Here is a 12,106-nt window from a genome sequence, read left to right on the forward strand (position 1 = left end):
TTGAAATTTTCACGAGTGGACAAAGTGTCTCAACATTCGAACACGTTGTCGATCGAGCACAACGGCGGAGAAACTTTTCGCGAAGTTTTCCTCGTAAGTTTCTCGCGGGACACACGTCTGTTGGAAGAAATATGGACAAGCAAGGTTTTTCCCTGGGAAAATACGAGAACACCTGACGGCGGGATCGTATCTTCTCATGGAAAATTGTGCTCGATACAATTCACGATTTTATTGTTTCGTTATTTTTATATTCCTTCACCCTTTCGAACGATAACTACTTGCTTCGTCGATTATTCTTCGATCCTCGAACATCTTCGTCTCTCGTGAAATTTTTTCACTCGACAACAATCCTCTCTTTAATAAATTAATTAAAATTAAATTTAATAAATTAAATTTCGTATCATTTTTCGTTGCTTTAATCCATTATAACCGTGTTTTATCGGATATCCTCCAGTTTTCGAGTCTATTCCTTTTTTTTTTTCAATTCGATTTTGATCAAAATTTGTGTCCCCCGTTTCGATGGTCACGTGTAAATTTCTCGTTTGCATTTTGAACGGTTTAATATTTCTATTTTCATACGCGTTTAACGCGTTTATTGGGGAGACAAAAAAAAAAAAAAGAGGAGGAGAGATTGAGTTGAAAGTCAGAGCGATTTCGAAATTGTTTAATCTCGAATTTGTTCGATATCAAAGCCAACGTTCTCGAGTTTTCACTTTCGCGGTGTAATAAAATACGTCATAGTCAGACGCCCTGTGGTGTAAAGTAGACGCGACGTTTGCGGCGCAAGCTTGCGGCATTGCTTGCGAAGGCAGGACATTAAGCACGGCTAATTTACGCGCAATGCACGCCTCCTCTATCGATTTTATATACTATACCGTACTTTTCTGCAATTTCTCGGTTCAGAATTCTATCTATATTGTCAATTCTCTGTACAAAATCCACGCAAGACGAGCAATTGATGTAATTGTTTAAGCTGGGTTGATTTTTCATATATTCAGATGTAACAATACAATATTTTGTATGGAATTATTGGGAATTAAAAATATAATTTTCCCGTCCATCCATTCATCCAACATTTGTTTTAATTAAAAGTATTTTGAATATTGTCGAATAAAATGCAGGAAGTCTTAAAAAAAATATATATATATATATGATTTATATTGCGAATTAAAGTTATAAATTACAATTGATCCTGCATCAGATTAAATTTTAATTAAAAGACCCCTCATATTGACGATTCTCGTTATTAAACGACGATTCGAGACGCAAAAAATGATAATAGCTGAAGAAGAGAAGAATCATAAAAAAAAAAGAGAAAGAGAGAGAAAAGAATTGGTAAAAAAAAGAAAAGAGAAACTCATAGTTGATACAGTGAAATGAATTCGTAAATGCACAAACTCGAGAGGAGGAAATGGGTAACCACGGTTTCGAGGGCACGTATAACCTCGAAGAAAAAGTTTTATCGTTGTACGTTTGCCCGATAAGGAGGAGTGGCTCGTAATCTTTACGCGATATCGTGAAAACTCTTCCTGTCGTTCTCCCTCATCTCCTCCCATCACTTCTCTTTCCATCCTATTTTAATGCGATTCACCGAAGAAACTGAAAGTAATACGCTCTCAAACCGAAGCTTCCCTCTTCTTTCCATTTTACCCTCTTCCCTTTTTATAAAAATCTAACAAGAAAAATTATCGCTCGAATCGTCGCGGAAACTCGCGGTCGGTGAAACGATTGTGCGATTATGGACAACATATAGCACAACAGATAGCGTTGAATTTTTCAATTCGAACCTTCCTCACAATGATCGTCGAGAGAATCGATAAAGAAACAAATTCTTTTTCTTCTCAACTCGAATGTTCGAATCCATCGTCACCAATTGTTTCGAAGCTGTTCGACGAAATTCTTCTCGGGGATATTATTATATTTATATTTAATCCCCGTTTGTCGATTCGAATAACTCTCGCTTCATTTTTCGTTGCAAGTCGCAGCGATAAAGTATGATTGACACGCGGGGATATAAGGTTAACGCGTAAGGGGAAGTGGCTCGTGTATAGTCAGACCGTGCTCATTCCTCTTCTCTCTCACTCTGACTGTTACTTGAAAAATTGTTTCCGACCGAAGATTGATCGAATCTTACGTTTTTATCCCATCTCCCCTGTATTGTATTGTAAATGATGTCGATTTACTTACCACGTTCGTGTTACGTGGAAACGAAAAAGATGGTCGAACGAGGGAATATATTATATTTTGATCGTTTGTCAAATGATATGTAAAATATTTTTCCAACTAACGAATTCCGATTCTTTTGTTTCAGGTACGGTGACATGGTTCCGAAAACGATCGCGGGAAAAATCGTGGGGGGTGTATGCTCTCTCAGCGGTGTCCTTGTGATCGCTTTACCGGTGCCTGTTATCGTCAGTAATTTCAGCCGAATATATCACCAGAATCAGCGGGCCGATAAGCGAAAGGCGCAGAGGGTGAGCGTGAAAATTTTTCTCCTTTCTCTTTTTTTTTTTTGTTTTTTTATTTTTACTTTTATTTTTTTTTTTTTTTTCATTCCTTATCGAAGCACCGCCATCCAATCAGCAGTATCAGGATGGAAAATGATGGCGGATTCGAATCACGGGCCATCTATCTTCGCGTTGTTAATCTGTTATCGGTAAACGCGTGTTATCGTAAACGAGCACGTTACGTTTCGAAATTTAATTCGACCTTAATTCCGGCCCGATCCAGTTGTAATTCAACGGATCGCCGACGAGTGGAACGAATCCGAGTGGCGAATCCGATTAACATTAATTTACGTTCCATGGAAATGACGGAAGGTTCTCCATCCTTTTCCATATGGATTTCTTTTTTTTTTCTTCTTCTTTCTTCCCCCCTCCCCCTCATTCGATCTCGAAGCGGAGAAAACGAGGGATTGAATATGGAAGTATTCGTTTTAAGTTAGTTTCGCGAAATGTTTTTTCTTTCCCCACCGTCGTGTCCACGAATAACCGTTTGCACGGACTTTATTTCTGGTATCGATGTTGTCTTTGGATCTCTAGTTGCCCGATCTCAAGGCCATAGCCTTGCGAAACACTTTCGACAGATTTCTTTTTCCCCTTTCATCGCGTTTGAATCGCGATATATCATTTTAAACTCGACCCACTTTGAATATATTGAAATCAGAATTTTAATATTGGTATTCCTACGAAGAAATTTTTGGATTTTTAATATCCAAAGGCGAGATATTTCGCATGCGAAACGCGGAGAGGAACCAACCACCTGGTGGATTCAAGCATGCTCTTGGAGAGGAGAAACGGAGTGTACATGATTAATTCCCTCATTTTTTTAACATCGCTTCTTCTTCTTCTTCTTCTTCTTCTCCTTCGTCTTCTAATATAAATAGAATATCCGTCTATTTTAAAATCCTGTTCCAACGTCAGATCCAGAATTAACGCGCGTGGAGTCGTACACAGCTTTCCATGTATCGCATAATGACAAGATTTAATTCGACGTTACATAACGTGATCGAATTGGGCTATATCGTCATTCCGTGCGGTTATCTTACCGGGTGTCACCGGTGGTCAGGAATGCGACCAATCGATTAGAACGAGGCTGGATGGAGAAAATGGAGCAGGTGACGGCAATTTCGAGTCGTGGTGGCCGATGGACGGATTTACAGCCGTCATTTCGACGATTTATTTTCAATTTCTCGAATTTTTCGAATGTTAAACCAATTTCCAAAACGAAACTCGACATTTCGCGGAAAAATCCCGAAGTCTCATTTCTCGATCAAGCGTCTGAATTCCCCCGTTGCCCGATTTAAACTCATCTGAAACAGAAATAAGTCGTCGCATTGTCTTCTATTTTCACATCGAACGAGTATCGGATATTTCGCCACTCGCTTTATTTATTTTTCAATTGAGAGGGATGTATAAAAATCAGTATAGGAACAAATACGTTATAATTTACAACGAGTAGGATAAGATGGATATACAAATGGAACGTGTCGTGTCGGCAGATTTCTAAATATCATACGGGACAAATTTCCAATGATCGAATATTTGACATCTATCTGTCGATTCTCTAATTCATCTTCGTCATCGTGTTCTACACGAATTCCAATAATGAAAGAAAAAAAAAAAGAAAAGGAAATCACAATCATCTGATCTATTTTCAATCGGATAGCCGACATATTTTATTAGCACGAACATCAAAGAGAGGCGGGAATGCTAATGAAAAAACCTCTACGATTGCCTCCTTACTTTCCAGAGCCGAAGGGGGAAGCTTTAATCGTCGAATGGAAGTCACCGATTATCTTCAGGGCGCTTTCGTTCCGCGACTCGCTAAACCGGTCAATTTGATCGAGCACCCATTAAGCCCTCTCCCCGAATAAATTTTCCTCCTTTGAGCCTGCTCCTCCCAGTTACCCTCGATCGCAATTGTTACCCGCAATTGTTCTCGTTAAAGTTGAAGAGATCGTCGAGCTTGTCTTGACACAAAAAGATCCCAGCCGCAGCAGTGCGTTTTCCATTCGACAAATTGCTCTTGGAAATGTTAAACGGGCCCCCCTTATTATTTTCAAGCTCAACCTCGACGTTTGGATCAAGAGAAAAAAGGAAAGATCGCTCGAAATTAATAATAAAATTTTCTTCGACTTTTCATCATCACAGTTCGAAATAATAAGCTTCGTCCACGAAAGATTCACGAGGAAGGATCGTTTTGCTCGAATGAGAGGAATGGAGACTTTGGCTGGCAAAGTTGAACCTGTAATTCCTTCTGCCTGAGAAACGGGATCAGGAATCTTTACGCGAAAAGAGAGAGAGAAAGGGAGAGAGAGAGAGAGCAGAAGTTTGGGTTGGCCGATGGCCAGCGGTTACCCTCGGTTCATTACCACTATCCTGTGTTCCGCGAGAGACAGAGGCAGCTGGCCGAATAAAGTGGAGGCTGGTAGGATCACGGTCGGGCAACTTCCGGCCGTTTCGCGGGGGTGATTGATAGCGATTGTTGCTCGGCAGTTGTTGCCTGTCCTGGGACAGGCAGAGGATCTTTTCGAGATTGGGACCGAGCTTTCCCTCCCTATTCGTATAAAATTGTCTCAAAATGCATATCATTAGAAATTATTCCAATTACCATTCATCTATTTCTATCTTTACTTAAAAGATAAAAAGATCCTTACGATTTAGTTTCCAGCATTTTGGTGTAGATATCTAGATATCCTAGGTTTCCTTGATTAGGAAGAAAATTTTTCACGAGAAAATTTCTTTTTTCTACCTTCGTAAAAGTGGTACATTTTCCAATTTAGTTTCAACCCTGTTTAAAGCCTGTCAAGTAGCGCCCTCGAGTCCGATTAACAGTCCCAGAAACGAATTTCTCTTTGTAACCGTGCCACGCATTGTTAAAAAAAAAAAAAAAAAAAAAAAAAAAAAAAGAAAAAAGAGAGAGAGGGAGAATTTCATCTCAACTTTCGTAACTTTACATAACTCGCTTTACTACCGCCGTTTTCAAAGCGGCTTTTTACATATAAACCCTTTTCACACACGTTTTTTTCCCCCGACCGACCATTACCACCACCCCGGCTTAACGTAACGGCGAGAGGATTCGCTTTCCTCGAAACTTGCACACTTCCGGTTCACGTTCACGGAGGGGAAAACGCCGTTTTCTTTCACTCGTTGCCAAGTTGGCGGGCGGAGACGAAAAAGAACCGCAATCGGGTTTCACTTTTCGCTCATTACGTTGAAGGGGGTGAGAAATTCCAGCCAAGGATCGAGGAATTTTTGCAAATTAGGGGGAGGATAGTTTCCCAATTCGACAATTCCACCCCGAAATCGGAACCCGCTTTCTTTCGCGCCTCCTCCTCCTCCCCTTCTCCCCCGGTTTAATCTGCAATGCAGATGCGTCCCATCTACATATGCATGCGGTTTCGGACACACATCCTTCCCTCCCTCCACCCTCGTTCGTTCTCGTCACCTGCCCGGACGAGATTTGATTTTTTAATACCAACTTTCCTTCCCCCTCCCTCTTCTCTATTTTGTTTCTTTCTTCGTTCTTTCTTTCTTTCTTCCTCTCCCACGCGTTCGAGTTTCATCGAGAATTCGATTCGATGTTCTACAGGATATTAGGAAAGGAGAATATTTTTTTTATGAAATGATAGAAAGGTGTACAATTGGTGATGAAATTTCTGGTATCAGGCAGGCTAGAATAGAGTCTTTGAGATTTAAAATTGGGTGGATTATGTAATGGGTTAGTCAGTAAGAGATTCATTTGTGAATAGAATAGAAATTTGAGAGAGGGGAGACAGAGTAGGTTTGGTATTTAATTACAGTTTATTTTTTAGATTGCATTAACACATTTTTGTTGTTATGTGTATATAATTGCTTTCGTTCGTACAGGTGTAGGCATTTATGTGATCAGAGTGATCGATCCAGAATTAAATTCAATTAATATTAATTGGATATCGATGAAAATTTCTTTTCTTTTAATTTATTTTATTAGAGTATCGTGATAAGGAATTTTGGATTTTTACGAATTTAGAATGAATAATTGAAAATCGACATAAATTTCGATCGATCAGAATCGAATCCACGGAAGGAAACGATAAAATCGTTCAAGTTGCATATTTAAATAACGCGAAAGATTTGAACAGGAATGCGATACCAAGCTGAACGTAGCTTGTAAATAAATAGATTCGACGTGGAGGATTAGACGGGCATAGACGAAATTGTCCGGTTTTTGCCTGCGATCTGGCCTTCGGAGATCGATCTCTGAACTAAGTTCGGCCTGGTAAGGATAAACAAATATTTGAGAGAAGCTTCCATAAGTAAACAGTTGGCTTGGTGAAACTTCTCGTCCCGTGAAACAAACTCTACACCTCCTAACTTTACCAGGTCCGGTTGCTGCATAAATTTCGAAAATTTATTTCTTTAAAAATACCAATTCCCTCGAGTTCGATCTATTATTTTACGAAACGAGTCTCAACAAATATTAAAGGAAAGTAATTTCGCGATTTAAGAATTTAACTTTCTTTATATATCTTCTATAGTATAGAATCCCGTGGAATTTTATCTCCCCTTCCCTTCGAAAATTTCGAAATTTATTCTTCTTTAAAAATACCAATCTCTCCCTCCTTCGAAGTATTATTCTACCAAGAATTAAAATAATTAACTTCGCAGTAGGAATTAAGAATAAGACGCCATGTTTTTCTATACAGAACCCCATGAATTGGAATTTCTCTGAAAAAAATACCAACTTCCTCGTTCATTTATCAATTATCACGGAAACAAAGGGATGCAAATACAAAAAGAAAGTAAGTTCGCGATTAAGGATCGTCTTTATTCCACCCATATGAGAATTCCACGAATGGGGATCTCGTCCCTTATTCGCTGGAAGCGATATCGAAAAACGATCGAGGTATCGAAAATCGTTGTGTGCGAGTGCGTGATCGAGGAGGGAGGGGAGAGAAGGAGGGGAAAAATTGCACGGAATATCGAAACATTGTGGTGTCGTTTCTATTTTTTTTTTTCTTTCTTTCGTTTTTTTGTTGGCTGAAACGCAACCAAGCGATCCGAGGCACAAAAAGTAATTAAACGTGCGAACGAGCGAGGATCGCGTTAACTTTCGTGGGATATTATTCCACGGATACTTTCTCCCCATCGTTAAAATCTCGAAGTACTTTTTTCCCTTTTCTTTTTCCCCTCTTCTTCTCCATTACACGACCATCATCTTCCTCCTCCTCGGTTCAAACGAATTTTCTTTCGATCGATACTCTTTTTCTTTTGCAACAGAATCGAATAAAACTCTTCTAAATTTTTCTAAATCATAATAGGAAATATGTAATTTGTTTTTTTGTTTCCAATTAATTTCACTGATTAAGTATATCATAAAATATTTTATTTCTCTTTTCTTTTTCGATACAGAATTATAAATATATATCATTGCTATGTCATCGATAATGGCATAAATTAGAAAATAAATTTTAGAGGAGAGACTTTTTAAAAATATCAAATGATTATTAATCGATTATCGTGACTTTTGTGCCATTATCGATTCCAAAGAAGCGATATTCGCGTACAAAATCTTGTACAAATACAAAAGATTAATAATGAAACGATTATAATGAAGCTGCGAGGAAGAATACTGCAACGTTATTAAATAAAATTTGAACTGCGTGGCTCATATTCGGATTCTAAGTGACACGAGGATAATTCTCTCTTCCTTTCGATTCCTCCAATTCTCTGGAACAAATCTTTTTCAACCGTCTCAATTGTTTACCGATCATCGACGATTTTAGCATTTCCACTGACTGGCCTGGTGAGACGCAAATAATCTGCGGCCCCGGCACAATGTTTAAATAATTTTTATTGCACGGGGAATATATAGCTTTTCTTCGAGAAGAGTATAATAATAATACTTAGCCTCGCTTCGTGAGCCATCTTCTTGAAAAAGAAAGTAAGAGATCCTTTCCTTCTTGCCTATGGAAACAGGGTTAAAATTTACGGATCATGGTATATCTTGTCGTAAAAACTTCAAGCTTTCTTTCTCTCCTCTGACCAGTGATTTTTGGAGCGTACAATTTCTCTCTTCTTCAACCAAAAATTGCCAAGAAATATAATAAAAAGTATCTCTAAACTTCTTTCGAAACGGGTAACAATTCCGTCACTCCCTTAAAAATTCCCAAGATGAGATTCGGACGAAATATCATTTCCTTCTCTCTCTCTTTCCTCCACGAATCTTTCCTCTTCACCACGTATCTCTTTCCTCTCTGGTGGAGAACAACTCTCGCCACGCTTTCAGTTTCTTTCCCCGGCGGTTTGCACGGCGAAAGTCTCGAAGAAAAAAAAGGGGGAAAAAAAAATAACAAGCTCAAAAAGAAAAAAAAAAGAAAAGAGGAAGAAAAAACTCTGAAACGTTTCGTTTGCTTGATGACTCCGTGATCGCCTGGGGGCATAGAGTATCTGCCAAGATATCAGTGAAGAAAAAAAAAGAAGAAAAAAATAAAGAAAAAAGAACGAAAGGCGATTGTTCTCTGAAACTTCCGCCCACGCAAAGGGGAGGAATAAGCCACGTCGCGAAGCCACTTTCACGCGAGCGCGAACTTGAGCGAGCGGAAACACCAGATTAGGGGGACGGTTTCGCACTATCTCGATGATGTTCCCGCCTATTTTTGTTCCTCTTTTTGTCCTTTTTCCCTCGTTCGTTCTAACTACCCCCTTTCCTCCCCCCATATATAGATAGAATCGATAGATAAATGGAGGAGGGTTCGAAGTATTCGTTCGTTAAATCGAATTCGTGATAGCAGGGCCCGTTCGTGACGCAATTCGTCCTATTTGGCATAGGAGCGAGCGTAGCTCGTTAAGCCTGCCTGCCTGCCTCCCCTCGGACCAACTGGACAATTATTGGCAGACGGTTTGACACCCGAGTCACGATGCTGAAACGTTGCTGGATATTTACGATGAATGGCCGATCGACCAAGATTTACACCGGCCAACCAATAGTAATTAACCTATTTAGCATCCCTCGACCTCGAAGTGAAATTCCACGCTCGTTTTCCATCCCTCTCCATGGGGCGAATAATGGGAAAATTTGGTGGTTGGCTTCGTTTACGAGGAGGTCGAGATTCTCGAAGGATTAAAGATTTCAAGGATCAAAGATTTAAGGAAATCTTGGATCGTCCAAGATTTTTCTCCATTCCAAGAATGATCCGACTAAAAAGAGTCGTCTCTGAATCTTTTTTGAGAGGAGAGAGGGGGAAACAAGCGCAAGTTTGTACGTAACACTTGTTCTTAAACGAGTACAAAATCTCAAGCGAGTTTTATATATAAGAATGGTGGAGGGGATCGATATCTTTTGGCTTCGAGGGTGATTCTTTGTCAGTGAAAAGTAATCCTCGTGAACGTATCGCCATCGTGTCGGGGAAAATCCGTCCTCGTGGTCGTTGATCTCTCGTTGGAAAATTTATGAGGATGGGGGAATTCCAGAGGGGAGGAAAGAAAAGGAAAAAGGAAAGAAGGGAAAAAGGGAAGAGAAGAGGAGAGAGATCTGTTCGATATAGCAGACGATAAAACGTCCACGGTTGATTTTCCCGATTTTCGATTGTTTTTCCTCGAGAAATCTTTCGGTTTCCGGTGAGGCGGAACGTTTCTTGGACACATGATTTATGCCCCTACGTAGGGAGTATCTGCGCCACAGTCCCTGTGGGCAAGTTGGCGAGAATAAGAACTTGTGTGGAAATTACACGTGACAAGGGAAAAATTTATCGTGTTTCGAATTTATGCGCGACTCGATTCCCCGCGATTTTACGCGTAATTTTACGCGAAAACCTAAAAATGACGATGAGGTGTACGAGATGGATTTATCTCGAATGGAAAATTAATACGAAAATTACACGAAGTGAGTCTATAGCTGTATGAATAGAGTTCAAATTTTTCTTTTTTTTTAATCAAAGTGATATTTTCGTTTCAATATTTTCGTTAAAAATTAAAGTTTAAATTATTAAAAAATATATTTGAATAACGTGCAAAATTAAAAATGGGGAAATATCCTACAACCCAATTTAAAGAATTTAAACGGACTTTATTTTCAAAGTAAATTAAAAATTAATTCGGGATCGAGGAAAATAAAAAGGAAAAAAAAAAAAAGAAAAAAAGTTTTCGAAGGTTGGGAGAAATTCACTCTTAAGTTTAGATTCTTTAAAATTTTCTTAAAAAGTTTGATAAGTAAATTTCATTCGAGAAGAACAAAATAAGGGAAAAGAATGGAAATGGGTGAAGGAAAAGTGCGATGAAAGATCCCACGTTGTTCCACAGACTTCGACGAGGCCTGTCAACCGGGTTTGCACCTCGTAAAACGCACATCGATACACGTTTCACCGGCCACATACGTTCGATAAATCAAAATGGACTAGATACTCGGGCTTAAATTACCGCCAACTGTCATTCCGTTATTGCATCGATAAAACGGTCGATTTACACGTATCGCATATCTTGTCCGAACGATAAGATTGGTCGACGTACGGAAAAAGGGAAGGATCGAGAAAGGACCATTATTCGAATTAAAATAAATCGAGAAATATCGAAAATTCAACTGATTTTTCGAATTGGAATAGAAGAAGAAAGAATCAATCATAGCATATATATATACCTGTTTTTTATTCAAGATACAGCGTCAATTAATAATTGGTAAATATTATAGCATCTAATCAGAGAGGCCTCCATTTCAAACCTCCAATTATTTTATATATTTTAATATCCTACGAAATTCAGTTCGATCAACCGTTGCATAAATATTTAAAAACAAATCGAGTATTCAATTCGAAAGATTTATATGTTTTTTCACCCAAAGTCTAATTTTCAGCGAATATTTCGCTATTTATCGCGATTTTCGATCGTTAACCGCGGATAATTCGATCGTAAACATTGTTCCACGAATCTTACGCGATTTCCTTCGAGATTTATCGCGTATCCATCGTTATATATTTTTCTTCCAAAGATTTATAACTTTTCTCTCTCTTCCTTTTTTGTCCCCATTCGTATTCGCGCTCGAGTCGCGATATATTTCAAGAATTGTTTAACGCAATAACGAATAAAAGATCGCCGCGCATTATTTATTTTAACCGCGTTACGCGTGAAATTATTATGCGTAAACGAATATGCAAACGAGGGGGCGTTAATTAATCGAAGTTAATTAATAACGTTGGTAATCACGCGGTATCAATCGAATATTCGAACGAGTTTTTTTTAATTGCTTTACGGATACGTAAAATCGATTTCGAATCGACCTCGTAATTCCGTGTCAATGTTTTGAAATTTCGCCGTGGCTCGCGTGTTGTGGAAACGGTCGGCGGTTCGACCTCGGGCGACGACGCCCCTCGTTCAGTTTTCTGTTTTGAATTGTCGCGATCGGTCGTTTCGTACTCGGGCTTCTCTCCGTTCTACGCTTCGAAAATACAAAAGTGCGATTTTGCAACGTTCCGAGGGTACGTACTGCAAGCATTTTTTTTAAATTGCATTTCGAAACCTCTTAGAATTTCTAATCACGCGTCTCGATAATTTCGTCCACTTAATTAACGCGGAAAGAAACAGAGAGAGAGAGAGAGAGAGAGAGAGAGAGAGAGAGAGAGAGAGAGATA

The 12,106-nt window shown here is 39.0% G+C and overlaps 1 protein-coding gene across 6 annotated transcripts in view; it reads left to right on the forward strand.

Moving 5' to 3' along the window:
- LOC102674702 (potassium voltage-gated channel protein Shal) overlaps positions 1-12,106 on the forward strand; it is a 110,234-nt gene that overhangs the window by 32,665 nt on the left and 65,463 nt on the right. For all 6 annotated transcript variants that reach the window (XR_004151083.1, XM_006619912.2, XM_031512521.1 and 3 more), the window contains exon 3: positions 2,312-2,474. Coding sequence is in view for 5 of the 6 variants with exons in the window: in XM_006619912.2 (XP_006619975.2) it covers positions 2,312-2,474 (163 nt within the window). In the remaining variant the exon portion in view is untranslated. The remainder of the gene's footprint in view (positions 1-2,311; positions 2,475-12,106) is intronic.

This window comes from Apis dorsata, unplaced genomic scaffold (genome assembly GCF_000469605.1).
Source record: "Apis dorsata unplaced genomic scaffold, Apis dorsata 1.3 scaffold_455, whole genome shotgun sequence".
Classification (NCBI taxonomy): Eukaryota; Metazoa; Arthropoda; class Insecta; order Hymenoptera; family Apidae; genus Apis; species Apis dorsata.